The sequence below is a fragment of the Pinus tabuliformis genome, chromosome 6, assembly GCF_031772625.1.
Source record: "Pinus tabuliformis cultivar Carrire ecotype Pingquan chromosome 6, CPIR1, whole genome shotgun sequence".
In the NCBI taxonomy this organism is placed as follows: domain Eukaryota; kingdom Viridiplantae; phylum Streptophyta; class Pinopsida; order Pinales; family Pinaceae; genus Pinus; species Pinus tabuliformis.
Window position 1 is genome coordinate 1,933,009,226 of NC_142292.1, and position 27,843 is coordinate 1,933,037,068.

Genomic DNA, 27,843 nt, shown 5'->3' on the forward strand with positions numbered 1-27,843 from the left:
TCTATCAACAAGTAAGCAACTACCGAAGTAAAAGATTACTCTTCGTAATATTTTTTTTTCCAATTTTTTACAAATAATCTTTATCTAATATTATTCTATCAAAAAAAATTTTTATATTTTAATTTTCAACATGATCTTCCTACGACTACTATTCCTTTAATTTACCTTTAAAAGCAATTAGTAATAATGAATTAAACAACTTTATATTCGAATACATTTTTCCACGCGCATAAACTCTACACTTACTTTTACAACATAAATTATTTACAAGATAACAACTCATCTACTAAATATATTAATTATAACGACATTTAAAGATACCCGAAAGATAAAAATAGTATACCCAACTTTATTGTTCCCTCTGAAAACATGGAGATGGAGAGGAGATAGGGCATGTGTCTTAAATATTTTTTAAATTAGAAGGCTTAGACATGTATACCCTACATAACCGTGGACTACGCGGGATTCACAGGGATTGCCATCGAGGAAAAAACAGTAGAAATAGGTTCCCATCAATTCACATGAAACGCCCAGGTTGCAGGATCTGACAAGAAAGTTGATCACTGTACTGATCTTCGTCGCCTTTGTTTTTATGAAAAGTTAAGTTACTGAAGCAAGTCAGTGCAGGAGGAATACTTTTCCAATTAAATAATATTCGCAGAGCTTTTGAACTCATGCGGGATTCGAGCGGCTCTTGAACCAAATAGATCACATGTTATTCTTCTGCAATGCTGACGATTCGCACGGCTTTTCCAGGGCTGCCATGAAACGAGCTAACAAGCCAGTGTGGTCTACAGGTAAGGATTTATGTCCTCACTGCACCAATATAAAACAGAGCAAACCCATCTACAGTTGCATCGGCCATTTATGTGAAATTGAGGTATGCATCATTTAGTTTCGCAACCTCTGATCAGATCAGTGTTTAGATGGGTGTGTGCCAAGGTCTATATTAAATTTATCCAGTAACTTATATCCAATCGGGGTTTAGATGGGTTTGCGTTAAGGTCCATAATCAGTGCACCCAATAATCTCATATCAAATCAGGGTTTAGATGGGTCTGCGCTGAGGTCTTTATTCCGTCCACCCAATTCGTCATTTAATTCCAATGCACTGATATCCAAAGGAATTGTTGATTGATCCTCCACGTGCATCCGGATTGTAGAGCACAGGTGCTCAACAACCTCAGCAGATGGATCTGTGCTGAGACCTATATTCAATGCGCCGATTGCATGATTGAGATTTAAAGCACTGTTTTTTCTAGCAGAAACTGGTAAAATTTTATTACAAAAAATGGTTGCAGCGAGGCTGACACCAGTGGTTAAACATACATATTGTCTTCATGATTCAAGCTATTTGCACATATAGAAAACATAGTACAGGGCTTACTGATATCCTTTAGGCAAAATTTTCCATATTTTTCTACTACTATATAACCTGTAATAGATGCCTAAAATACCAATTACTTTAAAAAACATATGCTAAATAAAGATGTTATGTCTTGCTGCTTCCTCCAGTCCCGTGTCACTGAATGCTGGCTCCTTTTCTCCAATGCCCATGACTTGAATAATCTGAATTACTGTGTTCTTGTCCTTGTTCTCACATTGGTCTAACATCCTCAGATTAGAGGCCACCGAAAATGCATCATTCTTTATTGGTCTGATATCCTCTTATTAGAGGCCACAGAAAATGCATCTCTGTTCAGATTTTCAACTAATTTTTTAAGAGATTGCACTGTTTCAAGGAGAGTCAATTGTTGTTTGATTTGCACCAAAGTGCTTATAATTTCTGCAATTTGTGCTATTCATTTCTGCTCATATCCATTTAATATGGAAATGGGAGTGAGAATGGAAGCTCTGTTATCGTCTACCATGTTTTCATGTTTCCGTAAAATCTCCTTAATTCTAATAAATTTGACCTGTTGTGAGACAAAAATGACAAACCTCCAGATCTGGGTCAAGATTGCATGGAGAGAGATTGAAAAGTCTCCCAATAGATCTGTCTCTATCAGTGAACAGCTGTCACTCAAAATCACAAGTTGCAAATAGGTCGAGGAAAACTCTCTCTGTACCACTTCCCAGGGGCTCAGAAACAAATCCATACTCCTAGGAACAGAGTATAAACGCTGGGAAACCATGCATTACCTGACTAAAAACCAAAACCAACACACAAAGCGTGAACTGAATGTTAATAAGACCAACTGCCTGTCTTAGGATCAAGATTGGTTGCAGAGGCCAAATAAACATATAAGCCCACTTTCAGTGAGTAAAGTCCAAAGCTTTAAACCCAAATCTCCAATCCTAAGAATTTCAAATTCAAAACCAGTATATCCATATCCAGAGAGATCAGAGATATAGGCAGCCAACTTCTGATCACAAACTATACTTGACAGAAGAAGAACAAACAAAGTTAAAAGTGAAAATCAAATCAAACCTAAATAATGTTGCTGAATTCATGTAGAGATGCCCGTCTTCCTCCCACTGAATTGAGAACGAATTTGTCATTATCCCACCTGGTTCAAGGTGAATTAAATGCAAACCTTCATTACCACTCATCCCCCCAACCTTAGACGTGTATGAGGGGGCTTTGAGTCTCTTGTGTTTATTGCTCTGTCTTGGTGGATGGGTTTGCGCATGAAGGACACATGGCTTGATACATTTGAGGTACTTGGCATTTATTTAGCAAGGGATGAATTTTGGAATAACTTGGGGTGGCTAGACTCTAGAGCACCATTTACCCAAATCTCCCCATTTTCAATACTATTGCCGTGCTGGCCAGTGAGTCAGCTTGGTGATAGTGGCTCCTTAGCACATGAAGAAAGTCAATTTCTTGAATTTTTGAAGCCTCATTGTGCTCGTGTCAGAATTGAGGTAAGTCTGTGATTAGCCAAGCATAGTTTTTTGATCATTGACTTCACAATTATGCTAGAGTCCACAAAGACAATTTGTTACCAGATATGCTTTTCAATTTCCATTGCTAATCTTAACCTCTGGAGCAATGAGTAATCTATTTCCTGGTTATTGGATGATGTTCCCAAACCCCAAGTGCATGACAATTCAGTTTTTCCTCCAGGATCAGTGAGGATCTCCCCCGCACCTGCCACCACTTTTAATTATACTGTTACCCAAAGAAAGTGTTGAAGGATACCACACTGGTACCTGGACTGTGGAATACCGGGTGCTTGAGGTGCATATCAAACCAAGGTTTAGACGAGGATCTGCTAGTATTCATATTCAATGCACCGAGTGCATCAACTAAATCTAATTCATTGTTTTGTTGAAGGTTGACCTACCACCACCTAGATTTTAGAGCACTGTTACCCAAAGGGAGTGTTGATGGCTACCCCAACTCTGCCTGGACCTGCAGACCAGTGAGTGCTTGAGGTGCATGTCATACCCGTGTTTAGATGGTAATGTGCTGGTATTCATATTCAATGCACCCGGTGCATCAACTAAATTTAATGCATTGTTATGTTGAGGAATATCCCAGCCTTTCCTGGACTGTAGAGCACTCTGCTTCTGTTGGTCCAATGATGGAGTTAACTTGGGCACTGTAGATATGCTTGCAGCAGAGGCTTCCATAGAAAAGTTCATAAATCATTGTGGAGATCCAGTGGCATGGATCTCAAATACGCTTTCATCCCTGCTGTTGTCTGTCTCTTGTGGCTCATTGAGAATCAGACCAGTGATGTTTGTTTTCTTTTTCAACTAGTTGTTATTGTTGGAATTCTAATGTATGCTCCCCACGGGATTTGAATGTTGGTACACCAGGTGGGTCACATTCCTTATCATCAAGTGCAGTCACCTTTGGCTACTGGGAATTGAACTAGTGACCAACATGAGTTCCATCTAATCCTGAACTGCAAGGCAAATTCTACCTTCAGCATCGGAGAACTTTTCCAAATTCCTATATTGAATGTGAAAACATTGGACAGGCTAGGGATTGAATGCAGGTCCTGTCCCTGGCCAGTGGGCTGCGCTACCTCTAAGTTACATGCCCAGTTGATGATAGGCAACTCCATATTAGGTTGTGGATTGATATACCAGGGCAGAAGCAGTGTTTTGAATTTTGTTTAACAGAAACAAAATATATTATTTATTGCATATTAGCAAAGATTCGGCTGTACAGAAATTTGTTGATAGCATGAAATCTGGTGAATTTTCCATAGAGTACATACTACAGATACAGTACGGTCAACCTGTTTTTGACTGCTTTTGATACCTGTAGATCTATAGACACAAAATATAATGCCTAAGAATACCAAAAAACATTTAAATATAACTAATAAAAACTATAAATGCAAACTACATTGCCAAATTTTCAAGAAATGAATTATTTTTTCTTATTAATTGTGCATTTCTGGGACTGGAATTCTTCTAAACCTGTAACAAAATGCATATCTTTTTCTCTATGAGATGTATACTTGTGTATTGGTGCCTTACTGGAACTTGTTTTTACAAAAATTGCTGAAGCTAGCTGCTTACTATTTTTACCGGCTTGCTCACTTGACTGGATTACTGCGAATGACCAACATGAGGTCCACTAAGTGCTGATCAAATAAGCAAATCTCATCGTTTGCAACAGAGATCTTTCTTCCAATACCCATATATTTTTTAACATTTTTTAACGGCAAATATTTTATTTAAATTTTATTACATGATTTACAGGTACAACATTGGCACCCTAGCTATAGCCGTAGGTGGAAAGGTGTAACAAACTATTTAGAAGCAACTTACTGATTCCCTGATACATTTAACTTGCTTGACTCTTTTACAAAAATTGCTGAAGCTGACTGCTTTGCTTGCTGTACAGGGTTATTTCAAATAACAAAAATGTCAGGAAATATATAGTGCAAACCAATGTTGCGATAATCGCGATTGGGATTAAATCGGCGAGGGTCCAAAATTGGAAATTTTTTTAAAAATCGGGATAGAATCGTTAAAAATCGGCAAAATAAAAAAAATACATTTTTTTAGTATCTAAAGCATCCACAATATAAAATAAATGCATTGACACATAAATATGAAAAAAAAACTAATATATAAGATGTTTAATATCATAATATGTCTAGTGCTACATCACACATAACAGTGAATCATGTCCAGAATCCTGAGTCCTGACTCAACCTCAAAATATCAACAAAAATATAATAATGTATCTCATATCATGAGTCAATTGTCGTATACAATGAAGTAAACCAACTAACTAATGATTTTATCTGCTCTCTTGCGAGAAAATACAACAACTTTCCCTCTGGATGAAGAAGACCCTAGGGCTGACATTGGACTTTGATGTCCTCTAGAAAGTTGAAGAACTAGGAGCTATAGGAGGTAGACCATGCCCCTTACTGGTGGACTTAGTAGGTGGTTTCACCTCTCTTGTTGCTCCTCCTCCTCCTCCTCTTCTACAACTGCTACCCCCTCCACTACCTCCTTCTCTAGCCAATCAGGGGTTGATTCCATGATAGGCCTCTCGGTCTCAACCCTCCATGTCAATCCCTTCCAATGAGATGGCTTCCACATTAGGTGTCCTCTCAAGTTGCCTCACCCACAATCGGAGATTGTAGTAGACATAGACCATGTCGTTAAGGCGTTGGGACTCCAACCTGTACAATGGTTATAAATTATAAATTAATAATTATAAAAATAATAAATTATATTTTTTTATCATTTAATGAATTAAAAAATTAATTGGAATTTTTTAAACCGTTCCAATGTTCTTGGTGTGTATTTTTTCAAATACACTCCAGTTGCGCTCACATCAGAAGGAGTTACATGTTTGGCTGAGCACTCGAATAGCAAGCTTTTGGAGATTGGGTACTTTGCCACCATAGCTTCTCCACCACGCATCTACAACAAATAAGAGAAGCATAAGAAAAATATTGAAATTTGAAAGTTGAATCAAAGTATGAAATTTGAAGAGACAAATTACAATCAAATTTGAAAATTGAAACAAACTAAAGCTTACCTGATTTTTTGGTTTTCCTATCATGGATAGCCATGTCAAAGCTAAATGTGCCACTTTCCATCCTGTATATCTCCATTTCTTTAGAGATTTATGCACGTTTTGTTGGAGATGACACCATCTTCTAAACACAACTAAAGAATCCATACATGACCTTAGCGTCAAATATGAAACCACAGGAGTAAAAATGCGGGGTTCATGTAGATCCCTGCATTATGAATGGGACGATGGAGTGTATTGTTCCATCACTCATCAATCGTTGCCCATATGAGTTGTTTGTCAAACCCCTCATCCCCCTTATCATCATAATAACTGCGAATGGATTCTTTGGCCCTATCCATTGCTTTCTACAAGTAGCCCATTGCGGGTTTGTCTCCATCAACTAATCGAAGAACCTTTACCAAAGGTTCAATAATGCTATACACCTCTTGCACTCTCGCCTAGAAACTTTCATAGTATGAAACTAGCCTGCATATGGTCTCTCCCTCTAGTTTGCGGCTATATGACAAAGCACGCCACCCCTCTAATGTTGGAAATAATACTGAGAGGGGGGGTGAATCAGTATTATCAGATCAGTAAAAACTTTCCAATTTCATACTCAGAAACATATACGCTACTTCAATTAAGTGAACCCGCGTGTACACGCTACTGTGTCTAATGAAACTCGCGTATATCTAGAGATCTTATAATTCAGTTAGCTTAATCTTCAGTAAATGCATCAGAACATTATTAAGCATATTAACAGTAAACAGGTGCAGAATAACAGAACAGAACATCACACAAGAGCCACACACATGAACACCATGATATAAGGTGGAAACCCAATGTGGGTGAAAACCACCTGCTGCAATTCGTCTCTTTCTTCTTTAATAAGAAACTTCTTTTACAATGTACTGGTGCAGTCCTTTACCAGTACGCAGGCTACAACCTGCAGAGGGCTACAACCCTCTCTCGTTTTCCAACTACTTCTGGAAGGGAGCTACAACCCCCTCAGCTCTTGTACTAGCCGATCCATTTACTAGTACGTAGGTGCTGACCCTATAACCTTCTTTCCTTCAGGGACCACGTTTCATCAATTTTCAGACTGGATCCAAGAGTACAAAACAAACATTACTGCAATACAATCATCAACTTATACTTGCATCATAATTCATTAAACAACCCAATACTGAATCACTGAAACCCTGTCATCAAGAACACAGAACCCAAACCAGAGCCCAGAACTCTGCAACAACCACCAGAATCAACAGCAACCTGAAATATCAAATCTTATTATGCATACGCTACTTCACTGTACCAAAACCGCGTGTATACGCGCTTTCTCCAGAGTCCAAAGGCAACCCGCGTGCAGATCTAGAAATAATTACTTATGCCTTCGCTGTCAGATCCGACCCTTGCCAAGCGTCCCGAACAGATAAACAGTGATACCAGATATTCTCACTTCGTCAGACACTCAATGCTTGCTCCCACTTGCTTAATGATCTTCTCCTTATATAGCCTTAGGCCCTTTACAATACCACGGTCCAAAACCATAGTAACCCAATACCATCAGCTTCAAAACTAGGGATCAACACGTTCGTCGAGACATCAAGGTCCAAAACCATAGGCACAACTTCCAAGGAATAACCGCCGTGGACCAAAGATAAGTTTTCCACATACACGCGCTTTTACTGAAGCCAACCAGCGTGTACACGCGACTTGATATATAGATAACCTGCGTATACGCGACTTGGTATATAGTGAACCTGCTTGTATACGCGACTTGGGCTTAACGAACCTGCGTGTATGAACTTTCTTGGCATGCTGTACTAAGATCTGTCCTCTGATTAAGTTGCCATCACCTGTACCAACCTCTGAGCACCTGTACCAACCTCTGAGTGAGTTGCCATCAAGGACAACACTTGAATCATAATGCCAACAATCTCCCCCTTTGGACTTGATGGCAACCACCACACCAAGTCACTCTCCCCCTTTGACATCAAGGGCAAAGGGCGGACCAAGATATTTTCTTCTTTGGTATACCTTCTGCTGTCCATACTGCTGTCCATACTCTCCCTGAGTACATGCTGAAGATTCTGATTTGGCTCCCCCTTTGTTTATGCCAAAGTGTACCAATCTATCCACGCTCCTCCTGAGCAGATGTAGGTTCTAAGACCAGCCATTCAGATCTGTACCATAAGCATCAGCCTGTAATACTATTCCTTTGATCAAACAACAAGATGTATCATTTAGTTTCATCAGCAACTTCTAACCATAATGCCAACAATGAATTATTTGAAGTATATGCTCCCCCTGAGTGTGAGCCAACCATGACTGAACCATTTCCTGAGTTTGTTCTGCTCCCCCTGAGCCTGAGCCAACCATGACTGAACCTGGGTCTGTTCTGCTGCCCTTCCTTCATATACGCGATTTTGCAGCCTGTAACTCGCGTATATACGCGACTTGTCTTCATTATATCAGCGTATGCAGGATGGAATACTGAATTTCATCACTTTTAGATTCCCCTGTGTCTGTTATGTCAGCTGTCTGAATTATGCCACACCTTTCTGTCTCTGTCTTCTTCAGTTCCTGGAACTGTGATGATGTATGGTCCTCTTGTTTTGAATTTTGAAATCTGCTCCTGCATTCCCTTGCTTTATGCCCATAGTTGTTGCATGTATAACACCTTACATTTTTCATGTTCCTTCTATCACAATCAATTGCTTTGTGTCCATATGCATTGCAGGCAAAGCAATATCCTCTGAAATACCTGGGATGCGATGATCTTTCTTGAACCATTCTACTTCTACATCTGGCTGCAACATGTCCAAGATTATGACATACATAACATTCAACATTATTCAGTGGAGGAAATAATCGTCTATCACGTCCATAGTTAGGAGTAAAGGATCTTCCTTGAGGAATTTCTTTCCTTGGTTGTTCCTTGTTGAGCATTTCAGATTTCTCATTAGAGTTTCTTGCCTCACCTTGTGAACTAGATTCACCTTCAACATATTCATGAAAACCAAGACCAGTCTTGATAGCAGGAGACCTTTGACTACTAAGAATATCATCCAAGACTTTAGAGCTATCTTGAAATCGTAACAGCTTATCCTTTTCTTCTATTTTACCTTTCAAGATATTTACCTCAACTTGATGTTGTTCTTCCTTTTTCAGATATTGATTCCTTAGGTCTTCTTCAGCTTTTCTTCCTTCTTCCACTTGTCGCTTTAGTTTGATCACTTCATGTTCTTGATCTTCAAGAGCTTCTTTGTTCTGTTCTCTTGATTTTTTAAGATCTTCTTTTAGAGAGAGGATCTTTGATTCAAGCCTTTGAATAGTTATGCTCTGATCCTTTACTACATCCTGCAATTTCTCCCTTACCCTGGTTACTGTCTCCAATTGTTCATTTAATTTGGTAACTTCTTCAGTTTCTGCATTCTTCTTTTCATGTGCCATGAGACTTTTAATATCTTTGCTATTATTGGATGAAGCATTCTTCTTTTCATGTGCCATGAGACTTCTAATATCTTGACTATCATTGAATGGACTTGTAATATGGGTATAATAGCTTCTACCATCTTCTTCAGATATCTTTCCTTTGTTATGAGGGCATCTAACAGCATAGTGACCAACTCTACCACATAGAAAACATTTGAAAGGTAGCTTACCTTTGAACCGTCCAGTTCCCCGTTCAAGATTCTTGACAAAATTTACCTCATCTTCTTCCTCTGACACTTCGAATGCGGCCTCTGGTGGTACCTCTTGTCGCATTTCAAAAGCAGTTAAGATCCCGTGAAGCTGTGACATGGTGATTTTCTGCACATTCTCCTTTTCTTCTATGGCAGATACTTTAGAATCAAATTTAGCAGACAAAGATCTTAAAACCTTTTCAACTAAGACAACTTCCTCAAATTCTTCACCCAGATCCCTCATACAATTCACAATCTCATCCATACGCAGGAAATAATTAGCTATGCTTTCATTACTATGCATCTTAAGAGTTTCATACCGGATTCTGAGAGTTTGAAGCTTTGCTCTTTTTACTGATCATCTCCTTCATAGCTTGTGACGATTTTGTCCCATATTTCCTTAGCTGATTTGAAATGCATGATCTTCATAAATTCTGATTGTGTCAAACTACTCAATAGGACAGTAACAGCTTTGGCATTGAGCTCATATTGCTTTTTCTCTGCTGGATCTGTAGGAGTTGCTGATGGGAATTTGTATCCTCCTTCTACGATTCCCCAAATTTCTGCTCCAAGTGATTGTAGATATGCAGTGGTTCTTATCTTCCAGTGAGTAAAATTGTTCCCGTCAAAGACTGGTGGCCTGATGTGTGCCTCTCTTTCTGGATTAGCCATTCTGATGGATCTTTTCCTTCAAGCGATCAAGCTTCCTCTGAAGGACCTGCTCTGATACCAATTGTTGGAAATAATACTGAGAGGGGGGCGTGAATCAGTATTATCAGATCAGTAAAAACTTTCCAATTTCATACTCAGAAACATATACGCTACTTCAATTAAGTGAACCCGCGTGTACACGCTACTGTGTCTAATGAAACTCGCGTATATCTAGAGATCTTATAATTCAGTTAGCTTAATCTTCAGTAAATGCATCAGAACATTATTAAGCATATTAACAGTGAACAGGTGCAGAATAACAGAACAGAACATCACACAAGAGCCACACACATGAACACCATGATATAAGGTGGAAACCCAATGTGGGTGAAAACCACCTGCTGCAATTCGTCTCTTTCTTCTTTAATAAGAAACTTCTTTTACAATGTACTGGTGCAGTCCTTTACCAGTACGCAGGCAGAGGGCTACAACCCTCTCTCGTTTTCCAACTACTTCTGGAAGGGAGCTACAACCCCCTTAGCTCTTGTACTAGCCGATCCATTTACTAGTACGTAGGTGCTGACCCTACAACCTTCTTTCCTTCAGGGACCACGTTTCATCAATTTTCAGACTGGATCCAAGAGTACAAAACAAACATTACTGCAATACAATCATCAACTTATACTTGCATCATAATTCATTAAACAACCCAATACTGAATCACTGAAACCCTGTCATCAAGAACACAGAACCCAAACCAGAGCCCAGAACTCTGCAACAACCACCAGAATCAACAGCAACCTGAAATATCAAATCTTATTATGCATACGCTACTTCACTGTACCAAAACCGCGTGTATACGCGCTTTCTCCAGAGTCCAAAGGCAACCCGCGTGCAGATCTAGAAATAATTACTTATGCCTTCGCTGTCAGATCCAACCCTTGCCAAGCGTCCCGAACAGATAAACAGTGATACCAGATATTCTCACTTCGTCAGACACTCAATGCTTGCTCCCACTTGCTTAATGATCTTCTCCTTATATAGCCTTAGGCCCTTTACAATACCACGGTCCAAAACCATAGTAACCCAATACCATCAGCTTCAAAACTAGGGATCAACACGTTCGTCGAGACATCAAGGTCCAAAACCATAGGCACAACTTCCAAGGAATAACCGCCGTGGACCAAAGATAAGTTTTCCACATACACGCGCTTTTACTGAAGCCAACCAGCGTGTACACGCGACTTGATATGTAGATAACCTGCGTATACGCGACTTGGTATATAGTGAACCTGCTTGTATACGCGACTTGGGCTTAACGAACCTGCGTGTATGAACTTTCTTGGCATGCTGTACTAAGATCTGTCCTCTAATTAAGTTGCCATCACCTGTACCAACCTCTGAGCACCTGTACCAACCTCTGAGTGAGTTGCCATCAAGGACAACACTTGAATCATAATGCCAACATCTAAAGGAAACATTCTCTTCACATTCCACATAGAATTCAAGAGGGTTTGAAGAGATATGAAGCTAGTGGCAAACCATGTAATCGCAGGGCACACCAACTCCTTGTTGTTGGTGAATGTTCTCATCAAATGAAGCACAGATGCATGATTATATATAAATTTTGTAATGCTTTTTGATGATTCAACAATATTTTTGACAAAAGGAAATTTTCCTATGCCCTCCAACATCAAGTCAATGTAGTGTGCTACACAAGGTGTCCAAAATAAGTTAGAATGCCTCTCCATAAGCATCTTGCCAGCAACAACATAATTTGCAACATTGTTTGTTATGACTTGGACAACATGTTGTGGACCCACCTCTTGAATGAACACATCCAACAAATCACATAATAACCGTGCATTTTTGATATGTGCAGATGTATCAACAAATTTCATAAACATTGCCCCCTTGGGGCAATTAACTAAGAAGCTAGTAAGGGTTCTACCCTTTTGATCGGTCCAACCATTTGACATCACAATGTATCTTGTCTGTGCCCATGAGCCCCTAAGCTCCTCCAATTTCTTAGTGCATTCTTCCTTTTCATTCCAAATAATCCGCCTTCTAAAGTCATCATAGGAAAGGGCTTTGTACCCCGGGTCAGCAATAAGAATAGCATTAATTGTGGGCTGGAAAAATGGATTGTTTCTGGCAATGTTTAGAGGAACATCACTCCAAAGAAGATACCTGCCCAACAACTTGTGAGCTTCATCCTTCTCCCTTTTTTTAAGAGCTAACGTGATAGATGGTTGTGCACTAGGTGTGGTTCTAGGAACAAAAAATGATGAGGTAGCTGTGGGGTTGAACGTAAAAATTGATGTTGAAGAAGAACCAGTACCACTCTCATGGTCACCTCCCAGTCCTACCACTCCACTCCTGCCATTTGACTCTTCAGAGTTGCCTTGGTCAGTTTGGTTGTCTTTATTTCTTCCAATGATTTGAGAGATCTATGGATGATTTCTGGATTTGGGTTTGTTCAAAGCCCTACTTCATGTCAAGGAATTTGTGCAAGGTGGAATTTCAATTGGTATACTCCCCCTGTCATATGCTGCCCCCATCAGGTTTACCAAATTCTCACATAGGGTTCAATTTTCTTGGCATGTTTGTAAATTTGTTGAACTCTTGAATCTTAATGTAAGGTTGAAGTTTGAAGTTGAACCTGAGGCACAAGAATAATTTCAAGTTAAACAAATGAAATTAACATACAACATTTTGATTTTTTTGATAAAAACAAAACCCTCCACTCAATGCAACAATAATGGCAAAAAAAACACACTCAAACCCAAGCAAAAATCGTGGAAAAAACTAGGGCACAAGAAAAATTTAAACAAATAAAACTAACAATCAAGATTTTGAATTTTTGACAAAAATTCCCTCTCCACTAAATGAAATGAAAATGGCGAAAAAAAACACACTCAAACCCAAACAAAAATCATGGAAAATATATGGGTGACTGAAACCCAAGGAAAAACAAGGAAAAAACAAAAAAAAATAGGGCCAAATTTGATGCTCATACCTGAAATCCACGGCCTGCTGAAGAAAATTGGTCCAAATTTGATTTTTTTTGTTGCTTGGGATGCTAAATTCCTTAGATTTTCTCCTCTCTTGTCCTTGTAGATGAGTCCTCCTCCTCCTTAGCTCTCACTCTTGCCCTCTGATTACAAAATGAGACAAGAAAAACCAAAAATGCCTTTTAAAAGGTCGCTGTTTGCTGCGGTCATGATTTTTTCCTATCGAATCGTGATTTTTTCAAAAAAATCGCTGATATAGTCAGGCGATTAATTTGTCTTGGCAAAAAATTCGGGATTTTTGTAACATTGTGCAAATATCTGAATTGGATCCAAAAAAGGGTTCTTGATTACCTGGCTGAGCCTTTATATGGTCTCTTTGGCTGTTTACTGTTCAGCCATCTCTGATGTCCTCATCTCCTCCGCTGTTGACAGGGGATGGTGGAAAAATTGTTTGCAAGAATCCAATATACTATATATGTTCTCAATTTATTCCCAAATCTTAGTTACCATCTAACTTACAAGATATTGTTAAACTGGGTTTCTACTATCTGCATTATACACATTAAATGATTAATGTTTAATGGCTATTTTCAAAAAGCCACAAGGGGTCTTAGAAGGAATTTTCAGTGAACTCAAGGCAAGTGATTACCCATTCATGTTCCTAGATGTTGGGTTCATCTACTTCTTGCATTACGGCCTTACTTCTCTGGGCTTGAAATGGTTGGATAATAGCCAAAGAACTGTACTAATTGATATTCTTTTCATATAAAGCACTTTTTCCCTTTGAACATGTCATCTTTAAAGTTAATGTTTACTTTTTTCTCCTTTCTGATGATGTATGTGTGATGGATTTTCACAGAGGTGGAAAAGCTCCAAAGTCTTCTACCCCAAAGTCACTCTAATTTGCCAGATCTTGTGTCTTAGTCTGAGCTATTTGTCAATAAATGGGTTGCTTCAATTCAAAGTTAACTAAGCATTCTCCAGGGTATGAAGACCCTGTAAAGCTTGCAGCAGAGACAGCATGTAAGTTGTTAGAACTTAGCAACACTGGTCCATATTTTATCTTCTTAATTTTTTTTTTTAAAGTATGATATGGAAATGCCTGCTTACTTTTGTGTTTTATCTTTATGTGAAGGTATGCGAATATATAATCTTTGAAAGACTCATAGGTCATATTTAGCATCTATAGACATTATTACTAATTCCATGAAGTCAATAGTCGCAAGGAATGGCTTCTTTCCTTCTAATTTATCACTTTTTCTGTTCTTGGAAACACTAAGTTTTGAATTCCAAATTTGCATGCATTTCAATGACCATAATGATGATTAATTTTGTTTTTATATCTTTGCAAACTGCTTCTTTAAAACTTTAATTTCTTTAACTATATGCTAATTTTACCAAGTTGCAAATGAAATTCACAACACTAAATCATGTGTGATCTCTGATCATCGAGATGAATGACTATGGAATCACATTGGTCAATAGTTGGATATGACATTTTGAAATCAAGGAAAGGCCTAACCAATTAAAGTTCACTACGATTCTATTGGTGTGAGTTGTTATGTACCTGGGTGCAGTACCTTGTTGCATAATTTGTGTATTTGTGCATGTAAATGAAAAAATATGGAAATTATTTTTTTAGGTTGGCCTTAAAGCAAAAAACAATAAATACAAGAATGAGCTACTGCTCTCATGAGAATTTGGTCATGTAGAATATTTTCACTGATAACGAGTGGAGCTCTCTAATAGGTTTGGGTAGATCTTGTTAGAAAAATGTGTATGCTTTTACGTTGCTCTATGCAACATAGATAGACACATAAAGAAAAGCACATGTAACGAAATATCATTAATTTTTGGTACACTTCATAATTACAAACTTCACATTCTGTCTCAACACATCTCCTGTATGATATGTTTATAACTTTATAGACATTAAAGATACGTTTCATTTTTAGGGATGGTTTGATGCATTGCATTTTTTCAAATACCTTCTCACTTGTCTCTTATTGTGCCTCTTTCTAGCTTACATAATTAATCACATTCATAATTAATAGCGTTCATACAAATTAATTTGTGTTGCTAGTTTTCAACACTCTCTCTTGACAGCTCACAGTTTTTGGCACTCCCACTACGAACAACATAGATTTACTCCTCTTGGCACTCAAATGAACTATTAATGAACAAAACATTCTTGAAAGGACATGTAACTTCCTCTTCTTGCATACAGTTGGATCTTCCTATATATGCTTCTACAACAGGTTAGCATGTTAAAGAAGCAAAGTTCATAGCTTGGTTAGGGCTACGGATTCCCTTAAGCATAACTTGAATGGGTACCCAACATGGCTCCATAATAATGCTTGGAGGCTATAAGATAAGATAATTTTATTAATGTCCAACGAATGACCACAAACGAAGGTCAACATGACTAGAGGATACATCTAGTAAGGGTACAGTGTGGGAGTGCAAATGCCACTCCTAGAAAATATTATATATATATATATATGCAAAATAAGGTAATGAAAAATGCAAACAATAGGACATCCGCATGAGCATGAACATGTATAAAACCATAGCAATGGCTCGGTAAAGAGCTCATGGAGAGAGAGAGAGAGCTGAACATGAGGTCCATGATGTCAAGATGTCATGTCCCCAATAAATAATTTTGATAGGTAAAATCCTCATTTTTCCAATTTTGGCATTAGGGAATATTTTGACATATAAAACATAGGAAAAATGGGTTATGGAGGCCCCACTTAATTTTTGGAGGAAAAAGGACAAATAAACTTTAGAGGAAAAGGAAATAATTTTTGTTAAGTGAAATATGGGGACCACCAAAGAGGGAAATTCGACCCCCTTGAGAAATTCGCACTAGGAGAAGGAAAGAGAAAAGAAGGGGAGTTCAAACTTGTGGAGAGAGGGGACCACCAAGGGAAAAAGGGAGGGAGGGAACTTGCATCTTTTGCTCATTATTTTCTGGAGATCGAAATCTCTCTTGGAGGCTGTTCAGCAGAAGAGAAGCAAAGTTGTTTAGCTCAAGAGTTTCAAGCGAAACTCATCCTCATTTCGGAGAACTTCGAGTGTCTCCCTAGTGAGGCTTTGGGGGATTCTATTTCAGGACTTCCATTGGAGTTTATTGCAGAATATTCACTCAGAAATTCGCTATTTCTAGGCGCAGAAGACAAACCCCGAAGGTTATTTGGAGCAACATCTTTCTATTACAGGTTCTGGGTATTTGCAGGATATTTTCTATTGGTTAGAGGAGGAGTTTGGCACCATTTTTTAGAGTTGTTCCTGCATCTTTTGGCTGGACCGGATTTTCTCTTATAGAGCCTATGCAAGGGTTGGAGAACATAGTTTTTTGTTGGTGTTTGGTGGTGGTATTTGCTGAGAGTTTTATTTGGGAGTGATACCTATTTTCTGGAGGATATTTGGGCAAAATTTCTCAGCTACTTGTAGGAGATTTTTATCATATCTCAACAATTTCTCTCTGGCTGGGCGCAAAACTGTGTATTTGGGAATTCACGCTATTTTGGGGCATTATGGGTCAGCTGAAATTAGCCTAAACGATTTATGGGTTTTGTTGGTTTGGGCGTGAGGAGCCTATAGCTAAATTTATAAAGTTTTTCGGACAATATTAAGGCCAGAATTGCACATTCTTATAGTGGGGCGTATTGCTGGTTAGCTGGGCAGTTTGCCCCACATTGTGGGATCGATTTTGGCTTGAGTTAGGCCAAATTTTTTCTGGGTATTTTCCAAGTATAGGAGAGGAGTCTGTGGCTGCAATTTCAGATCAATCTGGGGATTATTGAAGTCAGAATTTCAGTTTCCTTTTAGTAGCAGTTAACAAAATTCCTGGGCAGTGTGCAGATTTTGTGGGAGCCATTTCCAGCAGTTGGATCAGTGAGATCTCACCTGGGGTTTGTTTAGCCTGTGTAGCCCGCCCAGGTTCTGTCATTCCTTCCCATTTAAGTACTTATAATTTTGTTTTAATAAAAAGGCTCAGTTGTTTGGCTTAGTTTGTTGTGTATTTTGATGTGCATGTTTGGAATTTGTTTATTGTCATTGCTTCCTTGTACATGTCTTTGTTCTTTGCTGTAAATTTCAATTTTGGAACATTACAGTGGTATCAGAGCATGATCTTGGTAGCTGTGGGGAAGCTAGCTAGATCATGGAGGTGTAGGCATGCATACACAATGATGGGTGAAACTATGGACATTCTAGTGGTGCAAGGAAGATGGAGTACACAGAGGGTTATGGAAGAGATCAACAGAAACAATGATATACTAAAAGAAAACAATAGAAACTAAAAGAATTATGGGCCCAGTGGAGTAGCATTAAGGGAATAACCCGGAGCCATCCTCATCGTTATGATAGAGACCCTAAAATTAAGCATGCCATAAGATTGAAGCCATTTACACCATGTGGGGAAATCGATAGAATCAGGATAGTTAGAGGTTGGGACTAGGAGGCGTTTTTGCTGTTGGAGACTTGACTTTAGATATTAGGAGCCTTTTAGGAGATTGAGCATGAGCATGAGGGTTAAAATTGGCAACTAGGGCCCAATTCCATGTGGGTCACCTTATTTATGGCTGTTGGTATTTTTCCTAGATTCCTCTCGCCGAGAGGTGTAGGATTGATCTAAAGATCATCCAATTCCGATAAGTATTTATGAAGATATGAATTTATTTTGATTATGGACAAATTGTCAAGGTCGGCCAGCAAACTTAGGTAGGCTCAGAAGCCCAATAGTCATGTCTATTCAACCTCAACGTTTTACTATAAAAGGAGAAGGTTTTCAAGTCATTTATGCACGCACTCCTTATGTGATCTCCTCCTCTCCACGTCTTTGGGTTTTGGTGGAGGAGAGACACTAAGAGTATACGCTGGCCTAAGTAAAGATGATGCCCTAGCCGCAGTAAGGATGATGCCCTAGCCGCAGTAATGAGGGTTCTATATGCAACTAGAGGAAACTTCTATCCGCAGCATTTAAGGGTGCCTTAGCCGTAGCATTTAACGGTGCCTTTGACCGTAGTCAATGATGATCTGATGCAGCAAGGGGAGGCACTTATAAACAGTCTAGAAGAGACTTAATTCCGTAGAGAAAGGAGGTTCTAAAATGCAGCTATAAGATGCCCTAAGTCACAGCTAAAGGGAGGTTCTCAATACACAGTCCATGAAGGTCCTTAATTATGCAATAATTAGATTCTCATACGCTGTTTAAAGAGAGCTACAATCCACTGTCCTAGAAGGCTCCTATACTCATTCTTAGAGGAGAGTAAGACGCAGTCATCTGAAGGTCACTAATCCGCTGTAAAGAAGAAGATAACTGCAGTTGAAGGAGAGCCCTATCAACGGTTAAATCTAGCTGCAATGGTGGGGAAATCTGACCGCATTCAAAGGAGGCCTAAACGCAACAAAGAGAGGCCAGATCCATAGCCCAGAGGAGCTCCTATCTGCTGTCTGAAAGAAGCTTTGATCCACAGTCTATAGAGACCTAGCCACAACAAAATAAAGACCTTTAATCTACAACAAGAAGGAGCCTAGACAACGTGGGATTTGACAGTGCTTAATAAGGCTGATCTAAGGTCTGGTGCAGCCTCAAAGAGAAGGTCAATCAAGTCTGTCTAAGATGATCTCTCTGGATAAGATTGGAAGACACACTGTTGTTCAAAGGCAGTAATATTTGGGTGCTGTGTGTAAACCTATCTTGCTGCTGAGCTAGGCCGCAGGCCATAGCCAGCAGCATAAAACTTTAAGGGCTGAACTAATCAGTGGCAGTGTTGGAACCTCTCTTGGTCTTTGAGTTGTTGATTGTTTCAAGGACTAACATGATGTAGGTGACATCAATGATGTTGAGAACAACTCAGTGATATTTGGGTGCACCACCGAGACGATGAAGTACAACATGATAGTAAGGTACAACATGATGATGAGTTGCAGCATGGTGATGAGAGCAGCCTAGTGATGGGAGCAGCTCAGTGACTAGGTGCAGCACAATGATGAGATGCAACACTATGATAGGTGAAGCAGTCACTTTGGAGAATCACTTGAAGCAGCATGTCTTCAATTGATCTCATGTAGAAAGTCAAAGTGTTGACTTCTGCTGTAAATGTAATATCTCTATCTCTCTTTATCTGCTGAACTATTGAAGAACATAAAAGAAGAATTGATCAATGGTTTCCCCACATTGGGGTTTGTCCCTAGCTAGCGCCACCTCTTGTGTCCTCTTGTCTTGGCTTGTCTTTTGCGATTTATATTTATGTTCTATCTGCAGTTTACTTTAATGCTGATGTGATTGCTAATCCGGAAAAGATATTGAGCTAACTGTGAAAATTGAAATAAATTGCTCTAGCATAGAACATACCTAAAATTTAACATGGTATCAGAGCTGAGGTGAAGACAAAGCCCAAGCAAGAGTGAAAGAGCAATCACTGAAGACAGTTGTGAAAGGACAAAAGGATCAATGGGTTTCTCATCCCTCTTCAAATTCACCTAGGGTGAAGTCGAAGCAGAGAATATTATCAGAATGGCGCAGCGGAAGTTTCTAATGGCATACCTAAAGATCACTTCATTGGGAAGTTCCGATCTAAAGGTGGAAGGAAGGACGGATGCCTTGGTTGCAATAAGTTCGGCCATTATGCGAAGGAGTGTCTGAATGGCAGAGACACATCTTTTGATGAAGATAATAATCATTCCTGGGACATCTTCAATGATCAAAGGAATGACAGGTAATGAAGGTCATTAAGGAAATGGTCGACTCTTCAAAGAAAGCAAGGAACCCCAGGTATGAAGATCAAATGTTGTTTCTGATAAGATAAAGAAACATTATTTTGTATTAGCCCTCTCCTTCAGATTCTTTGGGAATTTGGCTTATTGATTATAGTGCTTCAAGGCACTTCATCGGATAGATGGGTGCACTCTCTAATTTGGTAGAGATGGAAACAATCGTGGGATTATACTTGGAGCCGATGCCACCTATCCCGGAAAGGGTTTAGGGAATGTTATCCCTCAATTGAATGAGGGTAACTCAATTCATTTATAGAATCTCTTTTATGTACCTGATTGCAAGAAGTACCCGGTGTCCATTTCAGCAATGGAAGTCAAAGGTTTCAGGGTGGCACTCATCGATGGAAAGGTAAGTGTTTGAAAATAGAATTTTCAAAGATGTTTTTGAGTTCAGGGACCCATGTCCATTGACACATAGCACCGAAGGTCTGTGAGTCAGATGGTGACAGGGATGTCTATATTCAAAAAGAGCATGAAAGTACATGTTTGAGATGTACTGAAGGAAAATCTTACAAGGGGACCATTCCCCTCATGTAGCAGGTCCACAGGTTTGGAACAACCCGAGGGGTTTGAGATTGATGATCAGGAATCTCACGTATGCAGGTGGAAGAAAGCCCTCTATGGCTTGAAGTAAAACTCCCCTGGCGTAGTATGAGAGGATTGATAGCTGTCAGATGAATCTGAGATTCACTAGGAGTGAAACCGATCCAAACCATTACCCGAAGGTTGTGGATAATAGACCTCTCATACCGGCACCTTATGAGGACAACCTATTTCTGACAGGTGCAGACCCTCTCATTTGCAGAAGTAAGAGGGAGTTGGATTCCAAATATGGAATGATAAACTGCAAGCCTGTGACTACCTCAAGGATCTTAACTTTCAGAAGTTATATGGTAGTGAGGTCGGAGTAGATTTGGGAAATGCCTCTGAGTTTCATAAACTCATTCGCGTTGATGTTCTTGATGAACTTCCGTCTGGACATATGTTTTGTAGTTTGCGTGGTGAGCTCATATTTGGTTGAGCCTCACTGGATTGGTGCCAAGAATCTTCTGAGATATCTTCAGGGCACAATCTCTCATGGATTGAGATACACTGCCGGAAATATGAAACTGCATGATTATTTGAATGTTGAGTGGGCAGACAGTGTGGAGGATCACTAGAGCACTTCTCAGTGCTGGTTCTCTTTGGATTCTGCTTCGATATCATGGATGAGTAGGAAGCAGAAGTCAATTGCTATAAGCACCGCCGAGACCAAATACCACTATGATTCTCTGTGACAACTAGAGATGAGATTCCATTATTGAGGAATCCCGTATTCAATAATTGCTCCAGCAGATAGACATCAGATACTGCCTTATCTGGGATATGGTAAGTTGATGAGCAAGAAGGCTCCATCACATTGAGACTGATGTATAGGTCGCTGACATTTTGTCAAAGCCCCGGGGAAAGGTCAAATTTGTGACTTTCCCGAATGACTTGGAGTCGTTGAGAGACCTTCTTATAAGGGTCCTACATGTTGCATGCATTGAGTTCTGGGAACTCTGGGGGGGCTTGGGGTACTTACCGGAGCAACGTATGACCACAGGGCGACTCACCCTCCCTTGGTGGTGCGCTATGAACAGGATGATTCATTCTCCTGTGGGCCAGGATGATTCATTCTCCATGGCCACCGTGGAACAGGATGATTCGTTCTCTGTGGCCACTGTGGAACAGGATGATTCGTTCTCCTGTGGGCCAGGATGATTCGTTCTCCGTGGCGACTGTGGAACAGGATGATTCGTTCTCATGTGGGCCAGGATGATTTGTTCTTCGTGGCGACTGTGGAACAAGATGATTCGTTCTCTTGTGGGCCAGGATGATTCGTTCTCCGTGGCATCCACTGACAGGATGATTCGTTCTCCTGTGGACAGGATGATTCGTTCTCCTGTCGAGGCATCCTACCCATGCAGTCTGGGACTCAAGGGCAGTACCTCTCATTTGATCAATGAGCAGGGAAATGAGGATAGGGACCATAGTAGTTCTATCGATGGACGCGTCGTTGTATCTACCGTACTCCCTATGCTAGGATGACCTCCATTGATCTGGGATCAATGAAACTGACTTCGGGTCAGTAAGAGTGATGTGACACACTTCATTCAGATGAAACTGACTTCGGGTCAGTGGAGAATGATATGAGACATTCTTGGTCAATTCTTCTTCTTCATGGTTCAACAAAACTGAGCAGAGCAAAGCAGTGCAGGGCACTGATGGCAGAGATAGTACAGTGGGACATATGGATCAACAGATGGAGTTCTCCCTAGTTGAGAGGGAGTGTTAAAATTGGGAACTAGGGCCAAACTCCATGTGGGTCACCTTATTTATGGCTGCTGATATTTTTCCTAGATTCCTCTCGTTGAGAGGTGTAGGATTGATCTAAAGATCATTCGATTCTGATAAGTATTTATGAAGATATGAATTTATTTTGATTATGGACAAATTGTCAAGGTCGGCCAGCAAACTAATGTAGGCTCAGAAGCCCAACAGTCATGTCTATTCAACCTCAACGTTTTACTATAAAAGGAGAAGGTCTTCAAGTCATTTATGCACGCACTCCTTATGTGATCTCCTCCTCTCCACGTCTTTGGGTTTTGGTGGAGGAGAGACACTAAGAGTATACGCTGGCCTAAGTAAAGATGATGCCGTAGCCGCAGTAAGGATGATGCCGTAGCCGCAGTATTGAGGGTTCTATATGAAACTAGAGGAAACTTCTATCCGCAGCATTTAAGGGTGCCTTAGCCGTAGCATTTAAAGGTGCCCTTGACTGCAGTCAATGATGATCTGATGCAGCAAGGGGAGGCACTTATACACAGTCTAGAAGAGACTTAATTCCGTAGAGAAAGGAGGTTCTAAATGCAGCTATAAGATGCCCTAAGTCACAGTTAAAGGGAGGCTCAATACACAATCCATGAAGGTCCTTAATTACGCAATAATTAGATTCTCATACGCTATTTAAAGAGAGCTACAATCCACTGTCCTAGAAGGCTCCTATACTCAGTCCTAGAGGAGAGTAAGACGCAGTCATCTGAAGGTCACTAATCCGCTGTAAAGAAGAAGATAACTGCAGTTGAAGGAGAGTCCTATCAACGGTTAAATCTAGCTGCAATGGTGGGGAAATCTGACCGCATCAAAGGAGGCCTATACGCAACAAAGAGAGGCCATATCCATAGCCTAGAGGAGCTCTTATCTGTTGTCCGAAAGAAGCTCTGATCCACAATCTATAGAGACCTAGCCACAGCAAAATAAAGACCTTTAATCTACAACAACAAGGAGCCCAAACAACGTGGGATTTGACAGTGCTTAATAAGGCTGATCTAAGGTCTGGTGAAGCCTCAAAGAGAAGGTCAATCAATTATGTCTAAGATGATCTCTCTGCATAAGATTGGAAGACACATTGCTGTTCAAAGGCAGTAATATTTGGGTGCTGTGTGTAAACCTATCTTGCTGTTGAGCTAGACCGCAGGCCATAGCCAGCAGCATAAAACTTTAAGGGCTGAACTAATCAGTGGTAGTGCTGGAACCTCTCTTGGTCTTTGAGTTGTTCACTGTTTCAAGGACTAACATGATGTAGGTGACATCAATGATGTTGAGAACAACTCAGTGATATTTGGGTGTAGCATCAAGACGATGAAGTACAACATGATAGTAAGGTACAACATGATGATGAGTTGCAGGATGGTGATGAGAGCAGCCTAGTGATGGGAGCAGCTCAGTGACTAGGTGCAGCAAAATGACGAGATGCAACACTATGATAGGTGAAGCAGTCACCTTGGAGAATTAGTTGAAGCAACATGTCTTCAACTGATCTCATGTAGAAAGTCAAAGTGTTGACTTCTGTTGTAAATGTCCTATCTCTATCTCTATCTGCTGAACTATTGAAGAACATAAAAGAAGAATTGATCAAGGGTTCCCCACATTGGGGTTTGTCCCTGGCTAGCCCCCCATAGTGTGTCCTCTTGTCTTGGCTTGTCTTCTGCGATTTATATTTATGTTCTATCTGCAGTTTACTTTAATGCTGATGTGATTTCTTATCTGGAAAAGATATTGAGCTAACTGTGAAAATTGAAATAAATTGCTCTAGCATAGAACATACCTAAAATTTAACAATGAGGTTGATGGCACGTAGGAGGAGCACGTAGAAATACCCAGAGTGATGCAGGAGTCACCCCCGACTAACACCTTGGGGGAGAGAGTATAACGTACACCCGTAGTGCCACAAGTTATTGAGATATCCATTGATGAGTTGTCTAGGGCCATGCTCGAGTTTTCAGGTGATAGCAGCCCATAGTAGATTGATGAGGTGCTAGGAGACATATCCATTGATGTGGTGCCATCAGGCACAATGTTATCTAGAGCTGTAATAGAGTTTCCAGATGGTAGCCACCTACAACAGAGTGGTGAGGATGTTATTCATGATGAGCTATTTGTGGAGGGATAGTTAGCGGCTCATGTTGGGCCCATGGTGGAGGAGGATGAACAACCATCCTTGGAGTCAGCCATTGATGAGGAGTAGGTAGGTGCATTGTCAGCGAACATCGTTATCGTACTTCCAGACGACAACCCTCTTCAGGCATACATCGATAGGGCTTGTAGCATTATTGGGTTGCTTTTACACGTTGGTGAAAGAGAGGCCATGTCACCTAGGTCGATTATATGTGTTGACCAGACTGGTGAGACGAGGCGACATGAGCTGCATAGGGTGCAACATCTGCAGGATGGAAGGCTTGTTCAGTGTAAGGGTGTTCATGCATTCAATCCCTCTCTTGTGGTTGGATGGTGAGAGATATTGAGTTGGTATCTGGTGAAGCCGGCTAGGTGACCGGATATATCCCTTGCCGGGAGCATGGTCCAGCAGGGGTCGTGGGTTACCAGTGGAGCTAGAGGGTTAGACTGTTTCTGGGATCCAGGTGGGATTCCCTGCCAGAGCATGGGCCCTAGTTATTGGTGGTATTAGCAGTGTGATGGATTTGGTGACCGAGCGCCCACACATTTTCAGATATCCATTAGTGCTAGTGACGGGTTGGATTGACAGGGGAGTAGGCAGACTCCGTGGGTTGTCTGGGCATGTTGGGCATACATGGGACTGTAGGATGATCAACATACTATGGCAGGAGTTTGTCGGAGGAGGTGGCATCGACAGGCCACCAAACAGTGCCTTGTTTGGGGCCAAGGACTCTCTGCAGTTAGTTGGGACATAATGGTCACCGAGCAACACAATGGTGGCGTTGCCATTGGTACATAGAGAGATTTACCACTTGGGTCTCTCAAGGGGAATTTGGAGGGGAGATCCATGCATCAGAGGGTATGGTGAAGCGATAGTGGAGGCGGTGATACCAGCGGGGTGCGGATTGATGCATGCTGCCTCAGCTTTAGACTAGGGCACCCAATGGTGTGTAGGAGCATGCAACCATGAGTAGTGGACTGCAGAGGAGCACAAAGGTGTATGGTGGAGCGTTGCGATGTGCAAGCTTGCACTGTGGAGTAGGAGGGGCGATTTATGCCACCTCGAGTTTCTCATGGGGTGACAACTACTTTGTTATAACAGGGATGTCAGATGATTCAGGATGATATGGCAGCTGGTAGTGGTGTCCAGTAGTGCACAAAGGTGCGCAAGGTGTAGCCGTGTGCCAAGGGACACATAGGTGCATGTTTGTAAGGAGAGGAGTGTAGGGATACTTGGCCATGCACAGTGAGCGTTGGTATCCAGTGGGGCACGTAGTTGTGCCATAGGGGTCAGTGCTATGCAAAGGAGTGCAGGGGTACGTGTTTGTGTACAACAGAGTATGATGAGGCACACAAGGTTGTTGGAGCATTGCCTTTGGAGAGATCTCCTGAGGGGGACAACTGACATACTTTTGGGTTTGGCACTCCCAGGCCTAGAGAGTGGGTCGGTCACAGGGTTGACCGTGAGCTTCCACACGAGTTCTTGGATATACCCATTGGAGGCCACACATTTATCACTCTCCAGCATTGCGCATTGATACAGGGGACTTGGGTATTGTCTCTTGATGCTCTCATCAAGATTAACAAGACTTGGGAGTTTCATTTGAGATGACTGGACAAGATAGTGCATTAGGAGAGAGAATTTCTGATGAGCCTAGGTATTGCAACAAGAATGCTGCAACTCCTAGGGCTACCAGCTTTACTTATCAACCCGGGGTTTGTACAAACTTGGAGGTGACAGTGCTATATGCACAAGTAAAAGTGAAGGTCTTGCTTGTTGTCACTGCTCATCTGGCAAGAAATCCCAAGGGTTCCAAGTCAGACTTATATAGGGTCAGAATAAGCTTAATTCCTTGATGGAAGAAGAGCAAATCTATTCTAAGAGAGAGCTACTCTATTGCAGCAATGAAGGAAACAACATATAATGCTAAACCACACCATAACCTAACTAACCATCTAAACAACTATGCTAAACAGAATTGCTAAATCAACACTAACCTAATGCTGCTATCTAAGTTGCAGAGGTAAAGAGCATTAAACTATACTAAGGTGTAAGCAAAGGAACTAAACTAAATCTGTTTTCAAGCGGAAGAGCAGTCGAAGATCGAAATTGGTGAAAGGAGGACATAAGGACGCAATAGTGCATAGGGATCGTTGGATCGATCAACGAACAGAAGATGGACGGCGAAGATCTTATCGCGGGGGCTTAAGTGAATAGATGGATGAACAGGGTTAACGAACAGGATGAACGACGAAGATCTTATCGCGGGCGATTTAGTGAATAGGTGAACGAACAGGGTAACGAAGCAGATGAATGACAAAGATCTTATCGTGAGGAATTAAGTGAATGGATGGACGAACAGGGTAATGAAGCAGATGAACGATGGAGATCTTATCACGAGGAATTAAGTGAATGGATGGATGAACAGGGTAACAAAGCAGATGAACGGCGAAGATCTTATCGCGAGGAATTAAGTGAATGGATGGATGAACAAGATTAATCGACAGATGAACGACATAGATCTTATCGCGAAAGAAACATGCGAAAATGGAGTGGTGATCCGGATTTAAACAGGAACGCAACAGAATACAGAGATAACAATATACACAAAGATGCAGTGGAAATAATACTTCATTTCATTAATGGAAAATACTGAAATATGCTTACAACCAGAAATGGAAACAAACCAGCTAGGGCAATGGTAGCTTATCTCTGAGAAGAGATGTGGCAGCTACATGCCTCTGAACTGTGTTACAATGAGGCTCAAAGGCCTATTTATTGTTGAGAAACAATGGAAAACCCTTAACATTCCAAAACCTAACCCTAGAAGATGAAACGCCAAACTGTGGGCCCCGTTTGGGTAAATTGGTACATCAACTTCCCAGGGTCGTAACTTTGGCATACAATCTTCGTTTGACGTGTACAATAGCTCGTTAGAAAGATCTATTCGAGCACTACCACTTTGGGAAGGGCAAAATGGGTCCATGGACCCATGTTGCCTTCAGATTTCCCAAAAAACGTCGTTTAGGGCCTCAAAACGGCTCCGGAAGTTCAGGACCCGAAAAACTGCTAAAAATAGTAAACTGTGCTACAATTAAGGAAACTGAAAATGCTGAGAGAAACAATGGTGGGGGTCCAGGTGGACTTGGCAGGTGGCCACCAATATCCACTTGGATCATTCCTCCCCCCTTAGGAAGCAATGGTCTCCATTGCGTTGAGTTCCTCCATGAGATGAGGAAACTTTTGCTGAACTTGGTCCCTGGTGAGCCACTTGCCCTGG

At 40.7% G+C, this 27,843-nt stretch overlaps 1 protein-coding gene across 2 annotated transcripts in view; it reads left to right on the top strand.

Moving 5' to 3' along the window:
* The first annotated feature begins 354 nt into the window (after positions 1–354).
* Positions 355–27,843, top strand: part of LOC149266919 (calcineurin B-like protein 1) — a 214,746-nt gene continuing 187,257 nt past the window's right edge. The window contains exons 1-2 of one of the 2 annotated variants that reach the window (XM_089431215.1): positions 358–797; positions 14,157–14,320. In XM_089431215.1, the coding sequence (XP_089287341.1) occupies positions 14,242–14,320 (79 nt within the window). In that variant the 5' untranslated portion in view covers positions 358–797; positions 14,157–14,241. Of the gene's footprint in view, positions 798–14,156; positions 14,321–27,843 lie in introns of both variants that reach the window. The other variant, XM_089431210.1, reaches the window with a different exon arrangement.